This window comes from Pongo pygmaeus, chromosome X (genome assembly GCF_028885625.2).
Source record: "Pongo pygmaeus isolate AG05252 chromosome X, NHGRI_mPonPyg2-v2.0_pri, whole genome shotgun sequence".
NCBI classification, from domain to species: Eukaryota; Metazoa; Chordata; class Mammalia; order Primates; family Hominidae; genus Pongo; species Pongo pygmaeus.
Genome location: NC_072396.2, coordinates 50,878,399 through 50,903,744, shown reverse-complemented (window position 1 = coordinate 50,903,744; position 25,346 = coordinate 50,878,399). Strand labels below are relative to the sequence as shown.

Here is a 25,346-nt window from a genome sequence, read left to right as displayed (position 1 = left end):
TCACTAAGTGGCATTTATTTAACTCAGGGCTTTGGGGAGTTCCACACAGACTCTAATCCTGACTAACACTATTAAACAGTAGGAAAGATCATGGGACTGTTAATAATGTCAGTAAAAATACACTTAAAGTTATGTCTTTAAAATGAAACAAACAGGCCAGTCACAGTGGCTCTTGCCTGCAGTCCCAACACTTTGAGAGGCCATGGTGGGAGGATCACTTGAGCCCAGGAGTTCAAGACCAGCCTGGGCAACATAGGGAGACCCTGTCACTACAAAATAATAATAAAAAAATAGCTCAGTGTGGTGGCACATGCCTATGGTCCCAGCTACTTGGGGGAATGAGGTAAGAGGATCGCTTGAGTCCGGGAGGTTAAGACTATAGTGAGCTTCAACCACGCTACTGTACCCCAGACTGGGCAACAGAGCAAGACCCTGTCTCAAAAAAGTTTTAAAAATTAAAAAATTAAATGACACAAATGAACCTAATTATATTTCAAATAAGTACCATAACTACATTAAAGGAAAAAAGAAAGCAGAAGAAAAGATCAGAAATAACCAATCCAAGTCACTTATAAATAGTATTTGACTACCACCTTCAAAGTATACATCCTCAATTAGGATAAGTCTGCAGGGGGTTGTAGATATTGCTAATAAATCTGGAACTCTTTTTAGTAGGTTTGTTTATTACAGTGGTTTGGATGAAGCCATTTTGAAACTCTTTTAGCTGTATTACAGTATTAAGTAAATGTGTTGATGTTCTTGGGAGCCAGGGTTCTCATTACAGAACATACAAATAAGGATTAGTGAATCCAAGAAAGAATTTTATGTATTGAAATTGAAGCTGCACGAATTCATGATTTCCTAAATAGGTATGTGTGTGCACATATACTAAATGCCCACATCAAAAAGCTAGAAAGATCTCAAATAGACAACCTAACATCATGACTAAAAGAACTAGAGAACCAAGAGAAAACAAACCCCAAAGCTAGCAAAAGACAAGAAGTAATCAGAATTCAGAGTGGAAGTGAAGGAGAGAGAGAGATACAAAAAAACCTTAAAAAAAATCAACGAATCCAGGAGCTGGCTTTTTGAAAAAAATTAATAAAACAGACAGACTGTTAGCTAGACTAATAAGAAAAGAGAGAAGAATAAAATAGACACAGTCAGAAATAAGGGTGATATCACCATGACCCCACAGAAATACAAACAACCATCAGAGAATACTATAAACACCTCTATGCACATAAACTAGAAAATCTAGAAGAAATGGATAAATTCCTGGACACATACATCCTCCCAAGACAGAACCAGTTATACACATATATTTGTATATACAGACATATGTATAAGTACACATTTGTGTATATAAAAATACAGATATTTCCTAGCTCTGTCTGCAGAGTGGGCAGAAAAAGCAGACACCCTAATAGCACATCTAGCATCAATATCTTGGTATCTAATATCACTCCCCACTAAAGGGAACCAGAACTCTGGAGAAATGATTGACTCCAGGGCTTGGACAAAGGAGACATAAGATGAGTCTGGAACATCTTTTTAAGCTGGAAAGAAAATGCTCAAAAAATTATGAGAGCATGTCACAAGGACACGGTAGTGAGATTGAAGGTGCTCCTAACTGGCCAAAGATGGGGCAATTTGAGCACCAAAATAAAGTACAATAATGAACAGTAAACCTCTGGAAAATATGAACTCATGAGTCCATACTGATAATAAACAGTGGAGAAGGGAAGGCTCATGCTTGTAGAGTATGTCCTACAGATTCCTTACTAGTTGCAAGAGAAAAAAGATAAACAATAATGATACAGTACAAAAATCAGGCAACATCTTGACCAGGTGATCAAAATTAACATCATCAATGACAGACAGACATCCTGTGTCTCCAGATATACTTTGAGAAGGATAGCAAGAACATAACCTACACAGTATCCTAGCCAAGAATGTATCAATCTAGTCACAAGCAAACATTAGAAATGAGGACTTTTCTATTTTACAAACTGGGGAGTTGGGTGGGACTGTATCCTCAAAAATGGCAACGTCATTAAAAAAAAAAAAGGCTATGGAAATGTTCCAGGTTAAGAGGCTAAAAAGACAAGTAAATACAATACATGATCCTAGCCTGGATCCTTTACTGGAGGGGAAAACGTGCTATAATAAAGGTTGTTATAAGGTCAACTGACAAAATTGGAATATAGATGATTGATTACACAAAACTGCTATATCAATGTAAATTTAGAAAATTGATAAGTATATTGTGGTTATATAAGACAATTTCCCTATTCTTAGGAAATACACACTGTACTTAGGGGTAAAGGGACCATGACATATACAAGCAAATGAGAAAGCATGTGGGACAAAATGTCAACAATAAGTAATCTAGTAAAGGGTATACTGGTGTTCTTTGTACAATTTTCATTTTTGCAACACTTCATAAATTTGAAGTTATTTCCAAATTAAATGTAGAAAAAAAAGTATGTCTTTGTATCATCAGATCATAATAAACAACTACAGTCCAATAGGAAATTCTTTCTTAGGACCTCAAGTCATCTACCTCTGCTTTTCAAAGAGCTTGGCACAGTCACCATTTTAACTTCACCTAAAGTTTTGCAAACTCCTTATACGTACAATCAAGATTCAGAATGGGAAAAGAGGCGCATTCATGGCAAGAAAGAGGTGGAGTTCATAACTCCCAAGGTGAAACTCTCTACTTGCCATACATGCAGGTACAAAGCACTGATATTTTCAAGTTTAAGCTCAAGGGGACCTTGTACTTCCCCATAATTCTTTCACCATAAAATAGGAAAATAGAAGTGAAGGTTGGGTGTGGTGGCTCACACCTACAATCGCAGCACTTTGGGAGGTCGAGGCAGGAGGATTGCTTGAGCCTAGGAGTTCAAGACCAGCCTGGGCAATATGGCAAAATCCCATCTCTATAAAAAGAATACATAAATTAGCTGGGCATGGTGGAAATCACCTGTAGTCCCAGCTATTCAAGAGGCTGAGGCTGCAGTGAGCTGTGATCATGCCAGCTTGGGCAGAAGAGCAAGACTTTATCTCAAAAAAATAAATAACGTATATAAATAAAAATAAATGAAAGTCCTACTTACACAAAACCATTTAGGCAAACATGGATATAGGCCCTATCTCCTTGTCTACTGGATTAGCACCAGTTCTTAAATATCATAAGTCCTTCCCATGCTAGAAACGATAAGGGAGAGGAAAAGAAAAACTCACAGCAGATTAACTAATTAAAACAGATTAACTCTTTTTGGCAGGCCAGGATCTCACTGTGGCAAATGTTGAGAAGAACACAGGGATGAAGACATGGAGACCTAATAATACTGACTGTAAGAAGCAAATTATCATATAGGGAACCTCCAAAACCCAGAGAGAAAGGAGCCCTCAACTGTCAAATAGGTGAGCTCAGATATCTGCAGTAATGCCCAACCAACCCTAGGAATGGTTTAGGTACATTGTAATGATGGAACTGTCTCTGCAAGGCACCAAAGACCATTCAAGGTAACCAAGGTAAATCTTCAGAACTTGAGTGCAAACGGTAAATGGACTTTCTGAGCAGCTAGAGAGCTAGAAGCAGAGACTCTGCTCAGAGATCCCTTGCTCCCCTGCCCCCTAACCCCATGGGGATATGGCCAAACGGATGCTCAATTCAGCTGGAGAATCAGGAGGGTCCTAGATACCTGCATGGATTTCCCATTATTGATACACTTCATGTATATCTGTTCTTTCTGAATGGTAAGATAAACTCATGAAAAAAGGGACTGAGATGTCACAAGAAAGTTTCTCATGTGCTGTGATACTTTACTGCTGTGATCTGAATATTTGTGTCCCTTTGAAATTCATTATGTTGAAACCTAATCTCCAATGTGATGCTATTAAGAGAGGGGGGAGGGATAGCTTTAGGAGATATACCTAATGCTAAATGACGAGTTAATGGGTGCAGCACACCAGCATGGCACATGTATACATATGTAACTAACCTGCACATTGTGCACATGTACCCTAAAACTTAAAGTATAATAATAATAAAATAAAATAAAATAAAAAGAGATAGGCCTTTTGAGAAGTGATTAAGTCATGAGAGCACAGCCCTTGTGAATGGGATTAGTGCCCTTGTAAAAGAGGCCCGAGGAAGCTTGTTTGCCTCTTCCACCACATGAGGGCACAGGCAAAAGATGTCATCCATGAGGAACGGGCCCTCACCAGATACCAAATCTGCCAGCACCCTGATCTTGGACTTTTCAGCCTCCAGAACTGTGAGCAATAACTTTCTGTTGTTTTTAAGTTACCCAGTCTAAGGTGTTTTGTGATAATTGCCCACATGGACTAAGACACTTTCCTTGCACAGTGTCACTGTACTCCCATCAGGGATTTGGAGGGGCCAAGGCAAGTTACACTAAGATAGGCTGCATCTGCTCCTGATTTGTGGCTACCTTATTTCAGCCAAATTCTGTATCCATGGTTAAATAAGTCAGGAAATTAATCTAACCTTACAAGTGTGTGTGTGGGAAGCGGCTCTTTCTACCAATTGATAGTAAATCTGAAATTATGCAGAAAGCTGTAACTTAAAAAACCATGTTGTAATCTGTATAGGGAAGAGATTGTATTTGCAAAAAGGTGGCCATACAGAATCTAAAGAGCAGGGATCTAAAGGAAAGAACTTTACCAATGCTTATCCAATTATGCCCAAGGGAGTAAAACACTATTTAGTAGATACAAGTATTCTGGTAGCTACATAAGTATACTACATAATGCAGGGCAAGAATAGTTCACCAGGATTATCTATAGCCTAGATAATACAGACTTCAAAATCAACATTGGTGAAGTCCTCATCTATAAAGAAGAGATTATAGTATCTACCCCATAGGATTACATGAGGATTAAGTGAGCTGATGCAGGATAACATGCTTAGCATAGTGCCTGACACATGGTAAGCACCCAGTAGGTGTATCAGTTATTATTATTTTCTAAGACAAAGATTGCCTTTGGCCTGATTCTATATTCAATTAACAACATTCTATTAATTCTGATTTTTACTGGTACCTTAATAATACCAGAAGGGAGGTTACTTGAGAGAATTCTAGCCAAAATTGAATTTCTAGATCTTCATAAAGACTGGATCATGGAACTATGGTTCTCAACAGTTCTGTATATCTGGAGGCATTTTTGATTATCACTATGACTGGGCTGCTGGTGGAATTTAATGCCTGAGGACCAGGGGTGCTAGTTGAGATCAGTCCTACACAACAGAAAAATTGTCCTGCTCAGAATGTCCATAATGTGTGAATTGATAAACACTGCACTAGACTACAATGATTCCACCAAAATACTTACCTTGAAGGCCTGGGCAGTCACCTCTGGACTTTATCTAATGCAAAATTCCATAGTTCTCATAGTTATCTGCAATTTCATATCTGATAATCACTGTCTGCTGCTTCCAGAGAACTCCACCAACTGCTCCAGATGGTATGTGCCAGGAACAGAGCCCCTGCAGTTTCCGAAACTGGGTCATTGGTCCCAAATAAAATTTGCTGTCAACATTCCAGAGAGGGTCTGGTAAAGTGGAAAGGTCCCTCAAGAAACAGCATGTCTAAGCCTTATGCAAAACCACAGCAAAGGACTGGACTAGCATACTCACATTAGTGAGATCTTCAAAAGCTGATCTCTTTTTGAGTGCTCCCTGAAGTGAAGATGGAGACTCCTGAAGTGAAGATGGAGATATCTTCGTTTGGCAATTCTCCCCCGTCTAAAAAAGTAAGAGGTAAATGAGTATATCCAATTGTGAACAGTCTCTTCAGGGACTTTGGGTCCTCTTTAGGGCTTCAGGGGAATTCCAGAATCTCAAAGTAACTGAGGATGCATATAATAAACCCCAATAAACTATAACAAAAGGAAATTCTGGCACTCAGAGCTGTTTAAGTCCCTAAAGGTGGTAGACATTGATAATGGGGTAAGTCTATGAGGAGGCAAGATGACCTTCAGTGTAACTCACAAAATGAGCAAAATATAGCTCAGTAAAGCTCATTTCTCCTCTTACTTCTCTCATACTTATGGTTATCCTATCCAAGGTAGACCACTACCACCCCTACCATTCCTAGTCATTGCTTTAATATAGATGTTTCAGGTAGCTCAGTTTAATAATTTAACAAATATCTAAGTGCTCTTATGTTAAGCAGCTTTTTCAGGTAGATCAGTTTAATAATTTAACAAATATCTAAGGGTCTCTTATGTTAAGCAGCTTTTAAAACAGCAGTCCCTAACCTTTTTGGCACCAGGGACTGGTTTCTTGGAAGACAAATTTTCCACGGACACTGGGGTGGGCTGGTTTTGGGATGATTCAAGCACATTACATTTATTGTGCACGTTTATTATTACATTGTAATATATAATGAAATAATTATATAACTCGCCATAATGTAGAATCAGTGGGAGCCCTGAGCTTGTTTTCCTGCAACTAGATAGTCCCATCTGGGGGAAATGGGAGACAGTGACAGATCATACGGCATTAGATTCTCACAAGGAGCACGCAACCTTGACCCCTCGCATGAGCAGTTCACAATAGGGTTCATGCTTCTATGAGAATCTAATGCCACTGCTGATCTGACAGGAGGTGGAGCTCAGGAAGTAATATGAGCAATGGGGAGTGGCTATAAATACAGATGAAGCTTTGCTCACTCACTGCTCACCTCCTGCTGTACAGTTGGGTTCTTAACAGGCCACAGACTAGTACTGGTACATGGCCCAGGGGTTGGGGACCCGTTTTAAAAGACATTACCAGTAAGGATAATAGCACACATATCTAGATACTGCTCCAGGATCAGCTCTTTACTAACTGTTGACCTTGGACAAGTCACTTAATCTCTAATCCTCAATTTTCTTATCAGTAAAGCTGGATAACTTGCCTTACAGTCCTTGAAGATTAAATAATACATGTTTTTTAAAAGTTCGTATGAACTGTAAATGGGCAGAAATAGTATTTAAAATAATGTAGTCTGATATGATTGTAAACCTCACAAGGAAAATGTTATATTAAAAACAAAGTTTAGTAATCCAGATTAATCTCTGATTGTTAGTATATATAAAGGAGGGGCCCGGGAAGGGAAGAGGAATGAATATTTTAAAGCAGAAGGGACTTTTTTCCCACATATTCTGTATCTGTGCTTGCCTTACCCCATTCCCAAATGAGTAAGACCATCTCTATAGGGTTAGAGGTTAGGGCAAATCACACTATAGGAGTCTTCTACCCTCTAACAGCTTTATGTGGTAAAAATCTCCTAAGGCTCAGACTGCCCTTATGAAATTCTGAGAACAAACCCGCCCTACTTGTATCAGAGAGCTGTTATAATGTGAAGCAGGACACTGGGATCAGACCATTTGCTCTGTTCTCCAGCTGTACCATTAACACTTAATACATGGCACAGTGAGTTACCAGAATTGGATTCATGACACAATAAACCAAACCAGCACAGAGAGCAATCTTGAAAGAGCTGGGGCCGGACGCGGCGGCTCATACCTGTAGTCCCAGCACTTTGGGAGGCTGAGGCGGATGGATCATGAGGTCAAGTGATTGAGACCATTCTGGCCAACACGGGAAACCCCGTCTCTACTAAAAATACAAAAATTAGCTGGGCACGGTGGCGCATGCCTGTAGTCCCAGCTACTCAGAAGGCTGAGGCAGGAGAATTGCTTGAACCTGGGAGGCAGAGGTTGCAGTGAGCCGAGATCGTGTCACTGCACTCCAGCCTGGTGACAGAGCAAGACTCCGTCTCAAAAAAACAAACAAACAACAACAACAACAAAAAATACGAGCTGAGGGCCAGGCACAGTGGCTCAGGCCTGTAATCCCAATCCCAGCACTTTGGGAGGCCGAGGCGGGTGGATCACGACGTCAGGAGTTCAAGACCAGCCTGGCCAAGATGGTGAAACCCCGTCTCTACTAAAAATACAAAAATAAGCCGGGCATGGTGGCAGGCGCCTGTAATCCCAGCTACTCAGGACGCTGAGGCAGGGAATTGCTTAAACCCAGGAGGCGGAGATTGCAGTGAGCCGAGATCGTGCCACTGCACTCCAGCCTGGGTGACTGAGTGAGACTCCATCTCAAAACAAAACAAAACAAGCTGAGAATAATTACTTCCATTTTCTAATTGATTAAGCCAAGACATAAGTAAGCTATTAGTCTTTCATCTAGCTGATGATAAATAATCCTACTAGAAATTAGCCAAAAATGAAACATTATTTTCTCAGAAATTAGCTAAGAAATAAAGTGTTATCCAATTCCTATTTAATATTACTGGTAGAAATAATTGACTCCAAATAAAATTATAGCTGAAACTGAACTCAGTAAAACTTAGATTTGCAAAATGTACTCCAAGAAAGTTGGTTTTGGAAAAATAATTGCCACTAAAGAAAAGTTACAATGGCAGAACACTAATCCGAAAATTTGATGTTGACAAAAATCTGATCAATATATCAAATCTTTCTCGAAAAATTTACATAAGAAAAAATTTGGCACCTTGGTGAAAATCATTTTAGTAAAATAAGCAAGATTAGAAAATGTTTATCTGTGCGCAGAGAAAACCAATCAAGAAAATTAAATTCACCTAATGATGTTTTGCTCCAGGAAATACTCTCTTGACGCCAATTCATCAGTGCTAGTATAATTCTGATTAAAATATGTATGATGATGAACACAGAATATCCTAAGGTGAGAATATCAAACTATCAATAAAGTCAAAACAGCAGAGTCAAAATATACCCATTCTTCAAATTTAATAGCTATAAAAAGCATAATATATGTGCTGATATAATCTTCATACTCTCCCCAGAATGTACCAGTCTTTCAGCAAGGTGCTTGGAGCTTCTCAGAGAAAGTAAGAATATAGACATGATCATTAATGAGGACTGAGTGTTGTTCAGTTTTGAGGGTTATGGAGGGTGGCCTTCATTTGAGCCCTGCCTTTATGGGAAAGAAGAGTCCACACTTTCTCCCCAAGTTCTAATTTGCTGGCATTCTCCAACTACAAGGGCTGCCACCCCTCCCCACTTTCTCAGGTTAAAGCAGACATATTTCAAAAGACTCACAGGTGAGGATAGGTACTGAGCCAACACAGGAAGAGACTACCAAAGATATTGTTGGGAAAGACAGCTTGCTCTAACCTTTTCAGATGGGTCATGATGACTGGGCACAATTTTGCTGGACTGAGATTTCTTAGGCACAGGTTTGGAGCTCTGGGGTGGTAGTGGCAGTAGCATCTCTTACAGATTCAGCTGCGTCTTGTCCAAGGCAGGGCTGCAATCAGAAAGAGGCTCTTTAACACCATTCACCAGAAACACCATAAATTCTCTGAAAATTCTTGAGAAAACCCAGTCTATCTATAGCATCCCTAGGAGAAAACAGACTTTGATGTTGGGGAGATCTGGATTCAAATCTTGGTTTTATCACAATTAACCTCAGGCAAGTGACTGACTTAAAATCTCTGGGCTTCAGTTACCTCATCTGTAAAATGGAGATAAGTATACCTATCTCTGCAGGGTGTTGTTCAAATTAAATGAGACACTTTATGTAAAAAGCCAAGCACAGTGCCTACCATCCTCTGTGAACGCCAGGATGTTGTCTAGCCCCTAGTTTAGGCCTAGCAACACTGGGGACAAATTACATAGGAGTTTTGCATTGAAAACAATGAAGAACATGACAGCTCACATAGTATGGAGGCAAGCTGGTAGAGCCAATGTTCTTTAAAAGGCATGGGGTCCTGGCAAAGCAATTATGACCCTACAGAGAAAGCAATAACTGCACACACATGTATTCACGATAGGCCAGGCAGCATTCAAAGGCTGCGTTCAATCAGAAGAAACTGTAATCCAGTTCCAGACACCTGGAAGGAACAAAAAATTCAAAAGATGAGATTATAGCAAAATAAACTAACTTATTAAAAAATCATTTGACATAAGAACTTGATCTTGGATTTCCCAGCCTCCAGAACTGTGAGAACTAAATGCCACCCAGTCCATGGCACTTTATAGCAGCGCAAACTAAGTGCTATAGAAACATAATGGAAAGTCAGTAATCTTATTGGAGACAGGGGCTGGAGGAAGGCTTCACAAAGGAAGTAACATGTGATCAGGACTTAAAATGACAAACAGGTTCCCAGGTTGACTGGAGGTTTCCAGGCAAAGAAAGCCTGAGCCCAGGCAGAGGCATGAACATACAGAGTTCAGGGATGTCCTAGTTGTCTGGAGTAGGGAGCATAAATAACATGTTGGGGAGGGGTTAGAATGAGGCTGAAAAGCTAGGCTGGGGCCAGGCTGGTAAGAAAAGGAAACAGAAAAGTCTGCAGCTTGAGGGGAAAGTTTAAGAAAGGAGAAAGCCTGATTTGGGTTTTGCTTTGGATGGAGAAGGATGAAACATTTTGTAGGTGAGGAAAAGCCAGTATAAGTATATGCATTCACATTTGTTACCTCAGTTGATTCTCACAACAAAACCATGAGGCTAAGCAAGGCAGGTACAATTCTATTTTACAGTCTCAGATGAATTAAGTAACTTACTACCCAGGACAAACTATTAAGGGGCATAGACTGCCCAGCTTTTTCCAGGGCAATTTCTAAAATACCATGAAGTCTCTTTGATCACACTCAAAAACATTCCAAAACAGTGAAAGGCCATAGTATGAGGAGGTAGAATGAGCACAGGTCTTGGAGTTTGAATAACTGGACTTCTAAGCCAGCCAACTTAGCATTTCTGAGCCTCAGTTTCCTCATTTTCAAAACAGCTATAACACCACTTACTTGCAGAGGACTTGTGTGGCTCAAATGCAAATTTACATGTATGAAACCTGATGCATGGCAGGCATTTAGTAAATACTGTCTTACTCCCCTCTTCTTCTATCAAATCCAAACGTATATTCCATCTCATTCCTCAAACCTCAGCCAAGCAGCAATAAAGCCAAATTGGGTGCACCCACCCTTAACTGCACTGTATGAAAATCACTTACTCCACTATTATTATTTACGCCTCATAAATTTTTTTTATGGATGACCAAAGACTCACACTCTGAAACATTTACCTTTTAAAAGGAAAAATAAATACGGAGTCCACAGGCTAGAAAACTCTCAGCTGATAACATACAGGTTAACTAAATCTCAGAGAAAATAAGGTTATTTAAATGATGGTCTATACCCCATTCATTATCCTGAACACTAATCATTTGCATTGAGGGACAGATGCACTGACTTAGGTAAACTAATTTTCCTGGGGGGAAGGGGAGGAGAGGGGATTGACACTATCAACAAGATCCTGTCATAAAAGGACACTCTCTGTGGAACACTCTCAACTTCTGCCACCTACAGAACCCTAAGCCTCGGGCAAGAAAATTAGAATCCTTTCCCCTTTTCAGACTTTCCATGTCCCTTACATACACACTGGCAAGTGTTGCAGACTCCATTGGACCTCCCAGGGCTGGTGCTGAAACCAACACAGGGGCAGCAGGACTAAGCTGATCAAAACAGTCTACAGGAAGTAGTAGCAACTTCATTTTTTAATATAAAGGCAGGTTACAGACAGCAAGGCTCTGGGGAGAGAATACAGCATTGTATCAATAAAACAGCACTGGGTTGGGAAGGATGCCTAAGGTCTAGTCCTGGCCCTGCTCTTAGTTGGCTGGGTGACACTGGGCAAGTCCCTTTCCCTCTCTGGGACCCAGTTTTCCCACCCAATAAAATGAAGCAGTGGAACTAGAGCCTCGTCGCTATTCAATGTGGTCAATGGACAAGCAACATTAGCATCACCTGGAAATTTGTTAGCAATTTAAAACCTCAGGCCCCAAACTGGACCCATCAAATCAAAATCTGCAAATTAACAATATCCCCAGGTGATTTCTATGCACGTTAAGATCTAAGCGCCGCTGTTCTAGGGTCCCTTCTACCTCTGATCTTCTACGATTCTAAGCGTAGCAGAGGGTGGTGAGAAAGCCAAAGCTGAAGGTGGTTGCCGGTGGGAACAGAAAAGAGCCAGTGAAGATAAAGGGTTAACAATAGAGTGAGGACACATGTGTCCACCCTCCCTTCATATCCTTCAACCTGTAGCTCAAAAGACATGCTGCAAGTAGCATTCTATGACTTAAATATGTCTGATCCCTCTGCACTTGTAGATGAAATTAATCCTGCACACTTTCACTTGTGAAAAAACGTTTTGTAAAAGTACTCTGATACAGGCACGTGTACTAATTGCTCCATCTAAAAGCTGGGACCCAGTCTCGTTTGCTTTGCCATCTCACTCCTTAAAAAACACTCCCCCTGCCCAACCTTGTACAGGGCTCACTCCACAGGCTGCTGATCGACAGGAGATTGAAAAGTTTCCTTACAGGAACGCCGCGCATCCCAGCAACAGAATTCAGCAAGGGGCTGCAGTGACGCCCAAGGACCCACTGGCAGGCGACAGAGCCGGACGCTGGAGCCAGCAGTACTTGCCCAAAGGCGCCTACCTCACACCGAGATTGAGGACAGACAGCAAAGACCATCGACGCACCCCTAGACCAGGAGAGGCCAAGGAAATGAACGGAGCTCTTTACTATAGCGACTCGAGTCCGTCTCAACCTGACTCCTGCACCCCTCCACCAGCCCAGTTGGGATTTTGAAAACTTCAGCCGTCATGAAGTGCAGTGGTGATTGGCCAGCAGAGGACCAATCAGCGTGCACAGCTGCGACACGCGAATGCCTAACAGGAAGGGGTGGAGCTGGGTATTTTAAAATCCAACTCGGCCCGTGAAGGACCTCGCAGTAGGGTGTTGTTTCTAGTATAATTGGTTGGACCAGGCTGGGCTGACACGCAGGGAGTATCGGGTCTCTTTAAAGACGAGTTTTTGGCCAGGCGCGGTGGCCTACTCCGGTACTCCCAGCTCTTTGGGAGAGCAAGTTGGGGCAGATCGCTTGAGCACAGGAGTTGGAGATAAGCCTGGGCAACGTGGAAAAACCCCGTCTCTACAAAAGATACAAAAATTAGTCGGGGCGTAGTGGCGCGTACCTACAGTTCCAGCCACTTGGAAGGCTGAGGTGGTAGGATCACTTGAGCCTGGGAGGCAGAATTGCAGTGCCACTGTTCTCCAGCCTGGGTGACAGACTGAGACCCTGTCTCAAAAAAATAAAATAACAGACGCGTTTTCATTTAAATAATCTTGCCAGAGGATGGGAAGAGCAGAGCAGCTGTATGATGCAGGTACGGGCCTATTAAAACATTAATATTAATAACCACTTATAGAGTCAAGCATTAATTCCTGAAGGCTTCACAAATAGCCTTGTGAAGGAAGCAAGGCAGAAGTTACTGCCCCTATTTTATGAATGAGCACCCGAAGTGCAGAGAGCTAATAGTAGTTAAGTTAATTCAGCACGTGCTACCCACTATAAAATTTTTTATTGCTTTAAATCCTGTCCAAAAACAAGATACTTGTATTATTGCCATTTTACAGATGACAAAATTGTAGTTTGCTAATAGCTCAATAACTCATTCATTTCATTCATACATTAGTTCAATTGTTTAACAAATATTTATTGATCACCTGCTTTGTGCCAGGAACTAGAATATATATATATTCTATATATATATATATATTCTCTCTATATATATTCTCTATATATATTCTCTCTACATATATTCTCTATATATATTCTCTCTACATATATTCTCTATATTCTCTATATATATTCTCTATATATTCTCTATATATATTCTCTATATATATTCTATATATATTCTCCATATATATTCTCTATATATTCTATGTATATTATCTATATATATTCTATATATATTCTATATATAGAATACGTATATTCTATATACGTATTCTATATATAGAATATGTATATTCTATATGTATATTCTATATATACATATTCTATATATATACTCTATATATATTCTATATATATACTCTATATATTCTATATATATCTATGTATATTCTATCTTTATCCTCTATATATATTCTATATATATACTCTATATATATACTCTATATATATACTCTATATATATTCTATATATATACTCTATATATATTCTATATATATATACTCTATATATATTCTATATATACTCTATTCTACATATATACTCTATGTATATTCTATATATATACACTATAGATATATATAATATATGTATATTTCTATATAGACATATATATAATATATGGAATATATATCTATATATATTTATATATAGAATATTTATATATATTTATATGGATATATATCTATATATTATATATATTCTATATATATTTATATATATAGAATATATTCTATATATATTCTATATATAAATATATATAGAATATATATATTTATATATATAGAATATATTCTATATATATTTATATTCATATTCTATATAGAAATTATATATTCTATATATATTTATATGTATAGAATATATATATTCTATATATATTTATATGTATAGAATATATATATTCTATATATATTTCTATATAGAATATATTCTATATATAGATATATATATTTGTATATAGATACATATTCTATATATATCTACATATTTATATATATATTCGATATCTACATATTTATATATAGCTATATATTCGATATCTACATATTTATATATAGCTATATATTCGATATCTACATATTTATATATAGCTATATATTCGATATCTACATATTTATATATAGCTATATATTCGATATCTACATATTTATATATAGCTATATATTCGATATCTACATATTTATATATAGCTATATATTCGATATCTACATATTTATATATAGCTATATATTCGATATCTATATATAGCTATATATTCGATATCTATATATAGCTATATATTCTATATCTATATATAGCTATATATTCTATATCTATATATAGCTATATATTCTATATCTATATATAGCTATATATTCCATATCTATATATAGATATATATTCTATATCTATATATAGAATATATCTATATATAGATATAGAATATATATAGATATATCTATATCTACATGTAGATATATTCTATATCTACATGTAGATATATTCTACATCTATATATATAGATATATTCTACATCTCCATATAGATATATTCTATATCTCTATATATAGATATATTCTATATCTACATATAGATATATTCTATATCTACATATATAGATATATTCTATATCTACATATATAGATATATTCTATATCTACATATATAGATATATTCTATATCTACATATATAGATATATTCTATATCTACATATATAGATATATTCTATATCTACATATATAGATATATTCTATATCTACATATATAGATATATTCTATATCTACATATATAGATATATTCTATATCTACATATATAGATATATTCTATATCTACATATATAGATATATTCTATATCTACATATATAGATATATTCTATATCTACATATAGATATATTCTATATCTATATATATAGATATATTCTATATCTATATATAGATATATTCTATATCTATATATATAGATATATTCTATATCTATATATATATTCTATATATAGATATATTCTATATCTACATATAGATATATTCTATATCTACATATAGATATATTCTATATCTACATATAGATATATTCTATATCTATATATATATTCTATATCTATATATATAGATATATTCTATATCTATCTATATAGATATATTCTATATCTATATATAGATATATTCTATATCTATATATAGATATATTCTATATCTATATATAGATATATTCTATATCTATATATAGATATATTCTATATCTACATATATATTCTATATCTACATATAGATATATTCTATATCTACATATAGATATATTCTATATATATAGATATATTCTATATCTACATATAGATATATTCTATATCTACATATAGATATATTCTATATCTACATATATAGATATATTCTATATCTACATATAGATATATTCTATATCTATATATATAGATATATTCTATATCTATATATATAGATATATTCTATATCTACATATAGATATATTCTATATCTATATATATAGATATATTCTATATCTACATATAGATATATTCTATATCTACATATAGATATATTCTATATCTACATATAGATATATTCTATATCTACATGTAGATATATTCTATATCTACATGTAGATATATTCTATATCTACATGTAGATATATTCTATATCTACATATATAGATATATTCTATATCTACATATATAGATATATTCTATATCTACATATATAGATATATTCTATATCTACATATATAGATATATTCTATATCTACATATATAGATATATTCTATATCTACATATATAGATATATTCTATATCTACATATATAGATATATTCTATATCTACATATATAGATATATTCTATATCTACATATATAGATATATTCTATATCTACATATAGATATATTCTATATCTACATATAGATATATTCTATATCTATGTATATAGATATATTCTATATCTACATATAGATATATTCTATATCTACATATAGATATATTCTATATCTATGTATATAGATATATTCTATATCTATGTATATAGATATATTCTATATCTACATATAGATATATTCTATATCTATGTATATAGATATATTCTATATCTACATATAGATATACTCTATATCTATGTATATAGATATACTCTATATCTATGTATATAGATATACTCTATATCTATGTATATAGATATACTCTATATCTATGTATATAGATATACTCTATATCTATATATAGATATACTCTATATCTATATATAGATATACTCTATATCTATATATAGATATATTGTATATCCATAGATATATTGTATATCCATAGATATAGATATATTCTATATCCATATATGTAGATATATTCTATATCATATATGTAGATATATTCCATATCCATATATGTAGATATATTCCATATCCATATATGTAGATATATTCCATATCCATATATGTAGATATATTCCATATCCATATATGTAGATATATTCCATATCTATATATCTATATATTCTATATATAGATATATTCTACACCTATATATCTATATATTTATAGATATATTCTACACCTATATATCTATATATTTATAGATATATTCTACACCTATATATCTATATATTTATAGATATATTCTACACCTATATATCTATATATTTATAGATATATTCTACACCTATATATCTATATATTTATAGATATATTCTACACCTATATATCTATATATTTATAGATATATTCTACACCTATATATCTATATATTTATAGATATATTCTATACCTATATATATATTTATAGATATATTCTATATCTATATATGGATATATTCCATATCTATATATTTATATATGGATCTATTCCATATCTATATATTTATATATGGATCTATTCCATATCTATATATTTATATATGGATCTATTCCATATCTATATATTTATATATGGATCTATTCCATATCTATATATGTATATATGGATCTATTCTATATCTATATATGTATATATGGATCTATTCTATATCTATATATGTATATATGGATCTATTCTATATCTATATATGTATATATGGATCTATTCTATATCTATATATGTATATATGGATCTATTCTATATCTATATATGTATATATGGATCTATTCTATATCTATATATGTATATATGGATCTATTCTATATCTATATATGTATATATGGATCTATTCTATATCTATATATGTATATATGGATCTATTCTATATCTATATATGTATATATGGATCTATTCTATATATATGTATATATGGATCTATTCTATATCTATATATGTATATATGGATCTATTCTATATCTATATATGTATATATGGATCTATTCTATATCTATATTCATAGATAGATATATATCTATCTATATAGATAGATATATATCTATCTATATTTATAGATAGATATATATCTATCTATATTTATAGATAGATATATATCTATATATATATTTATAGATAGATATATATCTATATATATTTATAGATAGATATATATCTATATATATAGTCATAGATAGATATATATCTATATATATTTATAGATAGATATACATTCTATATATATAGATAGATATATATCTATATATATTTATAGATAGATATTCCATATATATATGTATAGATAGATATTCCATATATATATTTATAGATAGATATTCCATATATATATTTATAGATAGATATTCCATATATATTTATAGATAGATATTCCATATATATATTTATAGATATTCCATATATATATGTATAGATAGATATTCCATATATATATTTATAGATAGATATTCTATATATATCTCTATAGGTAGATAGATATTCTATATATATCTATATAGGTAGATAGATATTCTATATATCTATATTTGTAGATAGATATTCTATATATATCTATATTTGTAGATAGATATTCTATATATATCTATATTTGTAGATAGATATTCTATATATATCTATATTTGTAGATAGATATTCTATATATATCTATATTTGTAGATAGATATTCTATATATATCTATATTGATAGATAGATATTCTATATATATCTATATTGATAGATAGATATTCTATATATATCTATATTGATAGATAGATATTCTATATATATCTATATTGATAGATAGATAGATATTCTATATATATGATCCCAGGCCCTCTTCTCTTTTTAATCTCCCTAGGTTATCTCATCCAGATACATGACTTTAAATATCATCTAAAAGCTGGCCCTAAACTCCAGGTTCATGAATCCAAATTACTACTCCACATCTCCACTTGGATGTCTAATAGACACCTCAAATTCAGTTTGTTCACAATAGAACTTTGAATTGTCAAGCCCCTCCCCAAACCTGATCCTTTTCTCAGTATCCCCCACTTTCAGAAATTGGTACCACATCAAACCTGTTACTGAAGCCAGAAAGCTGGGTATCGTCTATGATTCTAACTTTTTTCCATCACCTTTGTTGATTTGACCTCAAAATATATCTATATCCATCAATGTCTCTCCATCTCCACTGCCACCTAGGCTCTCCTTTGGCTCACTGTCAAGAGCCTCAAAGCTGTTTTTCCCATTTCCAAAATTTACCTTTCTCTGATACAAATACAACACAACAACAAGAGCAATCTTTTTTAAAAAGAAAAATGGTATCGTGTCCCTCCCTTCTTCAGTAATTTCCCACAGAATTTAAAATAAAAATCCTAACTACCTACCCTGGTCTACAAGGTCCTGCCTACCTCATCAACCTCACTTCATAAACTGCATTTCACATTCCCTGCTCTCCCACCATAATATTCTCCTTTCAAATATTTGAATTTACCAAACTCTCTCTACCTGGTATTTTTGTACAAGATGTTCCTGCAGCCTGGAACATTCTTCCCTCTATTTTTAAAATTGCAAGTTTTTTCTCAAGGATCAAGTCTCAGCTGAAATGTTCCCTCTTCAGAGAGGCCTTCCCTGCCCATGTTATTTAAAGGAGGATTCTTCTCCCACTCCATTATATTCAGCCCCTTAACTTTTTAAGGAGTAATACTGCAATTTGTAATTTTTAATGTCTCAAGAATGCAAGGTTCATAAAGAGTAGGACCATACATGTTGTGCTCTATCTCCAGTGATAAGCATTAACAAAAGCTCACGTTTATAAATTATTTACTATATGTTCGAAACTGTTCTAACATTCACAAAAATCCTGCAAGGTATTAATATCCCCATTTGCAGATGAGGATCCTGAGACATGGAAAAGTTTAGTAACTTTCCCAAGATCACACAGCTAATAAGTGATCAGACTGGAATTTAAACACAAGTAGTCTGATTCCAGAGGACAAACATAACCACCACCCCATATCTGCCTCCTTGATAGATAACTGAAAAATATTTGTTCACTAAGTAAATGAGAATCTTCTTGTAAAGGTCATCATTGTAGGCAAGTATCCCACTGGGATGCACATAAAGGAAATGTAGCATTAACACAAGTCACCGTAAGTCTTTAGTCATGAGAGGAAAAGGTCTATCCACCAAAACAACAGCAACACAAAAATCACAAAAGAAGCAGTTTCATTTCTCCTATTTTTTCCTAGCTTTTCACATCAACAACAACAAAAACTTATTGAGTAAAAGTTGTGATTTTTCAAAAAAAATTTTTTTTTAGTGGCTTATAACACCACAACAACCATTTGAATTTATTAACTTTTTAATTACACAAAGCTGTATACAAAATATAGAGTTAGCAATGTTAGACAAAATACAGAGATTATATTAGAATCAAAATATTGCAAAAGAGATCATTCATCAACTTGCCTTTAAAAGCATGTTCAAGACGTATTTCCATGTGATCCAAGGAGAAAACTTCACAGAAAACCTTGGAAAATTTAATAACAAATAAGAGCAATGGAATTTACTCATTTACTGGTCCCAGGTGGAGTATTTTTAAACATATTTTTCCCTTAGCTGGCATACCTCCAGTTGACTTAAACTTTTCTTTGGGTACCATCCAGAGATGACACTGAGAAAAGAGAAGACAGCCCTTTGACTCCACAATTTGTCAATATTTCACTCGTCCCAGGTATACAACATTCTCATAAACTCCTTTCTCCTCCCTATACCACTGTATTAAAGTGTAATAGAAAAGATCTATTATAATCTACCTCACTTTTACATGACAGTATATTACAGATGGATCCAAGATTTGAATTTAAAACAGAACCATGAAAATACCAGACAAACTATAAAAGAATATTTTTATAATTTTGCAGAAGGAAAAAAAACTTTCAAAACAAGATGATAAATTGTTAGTAGCTAAAAATTTTAAAATTTATGTTTGGCACAACAAACAGCAAAGCAAGGTTAAAAAAACCTAACAACATACTGGCAAAAGAAAAAAAAGACTACCAATGACAAAAGAATACTTTCCAAAATGTAGAACAAGCTCTCTAGATTCCTCTTCTCTGGGCAGGGCATCTCTGAAAGAAAGGCAGCAGCCCCAGTCATGGGCTTATAGATAAAACTCCCTTCTCCCTGGGACAGAGCACCTGAGGGAAATGGCAGCTGCGGGCACAGCTTCAGCAGACTTAAACATTCCTGCCTGTTGGCTCTGAAGTGAGCAGCAGATCTCCCAGCACAGTGTTCCAGCTCTGATAAGGGACAGACTGCCTTCTCAAATGGGTCTCTGACCCCCTTCCCCCCTGACTGGGAGACACCTCCCAGCAGGGGTCGACAGACACCTCATACAGGAGAGCTCTGGCTGGCATCTGGTCAGTGCCCCTCTGGGATGAAGCTTTCAGAGGAAGAAACAGGCAGTAATCGTTGCTTTTCTGCAGCCTCTGCTGGTGATATCCAAGCAAACAGGGTCTGGAGTGGAACTCCAGCAAACTCCAGCAGACCTGCAGCAGAAGGGCCTGACTGTTAGAAGGAAAACTAACAAACAGAAAGGAATAGTGTCAACATCAACAAGAAGGATGTCCACACAGAAACCCCATCCGAAGGTCACCAACATCAAAAACCAAAGGTAGATAAATCCACGAAGATGAGGAAAACCCAGCTCAAAAAGGCTGAAAATTCCAAAAACCAGAACACCTCTTCTCCTCTAAAGGATCACAGCTCCTCGCCAGCAAGGGAACAAACTGGACAGAGAATGAGTTTGATGATTTGACAGAAGTAGGCTTCAGAAGGTGGGTAATAACAAACTCCTCCGAGCTAAAGGAACATGTTCTAACCCAATGCAAGGAAGCTAAGAACCTTGATGAAAGGTTACAGGAACTGCTAACTAGAATAACCAGTTTAGAGAAGAACATAAATGACCTGATGGATCTGAAAAACACAGCATGAGAACTTCGTGAAGCATGCACAAGTATCAGTAGCCAAATCAATCAAGCGGAATAAAGGATATCAGAGATTGAAGATCAACTTAATGAAATAAAGTGTGAAGACAAGATTAGAGAAAAAAGAAAGAAAAGGAACCAACAAAGCCTCCAGGAAATATGGGACTATGTAAAAAGATGAAACCTACATTTGATTCGTGTACCTGAAAGTGACAGGGAGAATGGAACCAAGATGGAAAACACTCTTCAAGATATTATTCAAGAGAACTTCGCCAACCTAGCAAGACAGGCCAACATTAAAATTCAGGAAATACAGAGAACACCACAAAGATACTCCTTGAGAAGAGCAACCCCAAGACACATAATCATCAGATTTGCCAAGGTTGAAATGAAGGAAAAAATGTTCAGGGAAGCCAGAGAAAGGTCGGGTTACCCACAAAGAGAAGCCCATCAGACTAACAGCAGATCTCTCTGCAGAAACCCTATAGGCCAGAAGAGAGTGAGGGCCAATATTCAACATTCTTGAAAAAATGATTTTCAACCCAGAATTTAATATCCAGCCAAACTACTCTTCATAAGCAAAGGAGAAATAAAATCCTTTACAGACAAGCAAATGCTGAGAGATTTTTGTCACCACCAGGCCTGCCTTACAAAAGCTCCTGAAGGAAGCACTAAATATGGAAAGGAAAAACCAGTACCAGCCACTGCAAAAATATACCAAATTGTAAAGAACATCAACACTATGAAGAAACCACATCAACTACAGGCAAAATAACCAGCTAGGATCATAATGACAGGATCAAATTCACACATAACAATATTAACCTTAAATGTAAATGGGTTAAATGCCCCAATTAAAAGACACAGATTGGCAACTTGGATAAAGAGTCAAGACCCATTGGTGTGCTGTATTCAGGAAATCCATCACACGTGCAGAGACACACATAGGCTCAAAATAAAGGGATGGAGGAATATTTACCAAGCAAATTAACAGCAAAAAAAGCAGGGGTTGCAAATCTAGTCTCTGATAAAACAGACTTTAAACCAACAAAGATCAAAAAAGACAAAGAAGGGCATTACATAATGGTAAAGGGATCAGTGCAACAAGAAGAGCTAACTATCCTAAATATATAAGCATCTAATACAGGATCACCCAGATTCATAAAGCAAGTTCTTAGAAACCTACAGAGACTTAGACTCCACACAATAATAGTGGGAGACTTTAACACCCCACTGTCAATATTAGGCAAATCAATGAGAGAGAAAATTAACAAGGATATTCAGGACTTGAACTCAGCTCTGGACCAAGTGGACCTAATAGACATCTACAGAACTCTCTACCCCAAATCAACAGAATATACATTCTTCTCAGCACCACATTGCACTTATTCTAAAATTGACCACATATTTGGAAGTAAAACACTCCTCAGCACATGCAAAAGAATGGAAATCATAACAGTCTGACAGACCACAGTGCAATCAAATTAGTACTCAAGATTAAGAAACTCACTCAAAACCACACAACTACATGGAAACTGAACACCCTGCTCCTGAATGACTACTGGGTAAATAACAAAAAAGGCAGAAATAAGTAAGTTCTTTGAAACCAATGAGAACAAAGACACAACATACCAGAATCTCTGGGACACAGCTAAAGCAGTGTTTAGAGGGAAATTTATAGCACTAAATGCCCACAGGAGAAAGCAGGAAAGATCTAAAATCAACACCCTAACATCACAATTAAAAGAACTAGAGAAGCGAGAGCAAACAAATTCAAAAGCTAGCAGAAGACAAGAAATAACTAAGATCAGAGCAGAACTGAAGGAGATAGACACATGAAAAACCCTTCAAAAAATCAAAGAATACAGGAGCTGGTTTTTTGAAAAGATTAACAAAATAGATAAACTGTTAGCCAGACTAATAAAGAAGAAAAGAGAGAAGAACCAAATAGACACAATAAAAAACAATAAAGGGGATATCACCACTGATCCCACAGAAGTACAAACTACCATCAGAGAATACTATAAACACCTCTATGCAAATAAACTAGAAAATCTAGAAGAAATGGATACATTCCTGGACATGTACACCCTCCCAAGACTAAACTAGGAAGAAATCGAATCCCTGAATAGACCAACAACAAGTCCTGAAATTGAGGCAGTAACTAATAAGACTACCAAGCAAAAAAAGCCCAGGACCAGACGGATTCACAACCGCATTCTACCAGAGGTGCAAAGAGGAGCTGGTACCATTCCTTCTGAAACTATTCCAAACAATATAAAAAGAGGTACTCCTCCATAACTCATTTTATGAGTTCAGCATCATCCTGATAACAAAACCTGGCAGAGACAGAACAAGAAAAGAAAATTTCAGGCCAATATCCCTGACAAACATTGATGCAAAAATCCTCAATAAAATACTGGCAAACCAAATGCAGCAGCACATCAAAAAGCTTATCCACCACGATCAAGTTGGCTTCATCCCTGGGATGCAAGGATGGTTCACATCAACATACGCAAATCAATAAACATAATCCATCACATAAACAGAACCAATGACAAAAATCACATGATTATCTCAATAGATGCAGAAAAGGTCTTCAATAAAATTCAACACATCTTCATGTTAAAAACTCTCAATAAACTAAGTACTGATGGAATGTATCTCAAAATAATAAGAGCCATTTATGACAAACCCACAGCCAATATCATACTGAATGGGCAAAAGGTGAAAACATTCCCTTTGAAAACCGGCACAAGACAAGGATGCCCTCTCTCACCACTCCTATTCAGCATAGTATTGGAAGTTCCGGCCAGGGCAATCAGGCAAGAGAAAGAAATAAAGCGTATTCAGATAGGAAGAGAGGAAATCAAATTGTCTCTGTTTGCAGATGACATGACTGTATCTTTAGAAAACCCCATTGTCTCAGCCCAAAATCTCCTTAAGCTGATAAGCAAGTTCAGCAAAGTCAGAGGATACAGAATCAATGTGCAAAAATCACAAGCATTCCTATACACCAATAAGAGACAAACAGAGAGCCAAATCTTGAGTGAGCTCCCATTCACAATTGCTACAAAGAGAATAAAATCCCTAGAAATACAACTTACAAGGGATTTGAAGGACCTCTTCAAGGAGAACTACAAACCACTGCTTAAGGAAAAAAGAGAGGACACAAACAAACAGAAAAACATTCCATGCTCATGGATAGGAAGAATCAATATCGTAAAAATGGCTATACTGCCCAAAGTAATTTATAGATTCAATGCTATCCTCATCAAGTTACCATTGACTTTCTTCACAGAATTAGAAAAAAACTACTTTAAATTTCATATGAAAACAAAAAAGAGCCCAGATAGCCAAGACAATCCTAAGCAAAAAGAACAAAGCTGGAGGCATCATGCTACCTGACTTCAAACTATACTATAAGGCTACAGTAACCAAAACAACA

At 35.2% G+C, this 25,346-nt stretch overlaps 1 protein-coding gene across 5 annotated transcripts in view; it reads right to left on the bottom strand.

Moving 5' to 3' along the window:
- The window catches only part of CCNB3 (cyclin B3), a 98,109-nt gene that overhangs the window by 58,109 nt on the left and 14,654 nt on the right, over positions 1 to 25,346 (bottom strand). For 3 of the 5 annotated variants that reach the window (XM_054473003.1, XM_054473004.1, XM_054473007.1), the window contains exons 2-3: positions 9,190 to 9,322; positions 5,672 to 5,779 (exon numbers count right to left, since the gene is read on the bottom strand). In XM_054473003.1, coding sequence (XP_054328978.1) covers positions 5,672 to 5,779; positions 9,190 to 9,285 — 204 coding nt within the window. In that variant the 5' untranslated portion in view covers positions 9,286 to 9,322. Of the gene's footprint in view, positions 1 to 5,671; positions 5,780 to 9,189; positions 9,323 to 9,833; positions 9,909 to 11,448; positions 11,601 to 25,346 lie in introns of all 5 variants that reach the window. The other 2 variants (XM_054473005.1, XM_054473006.1) reach the window with 2 other exon arrangements.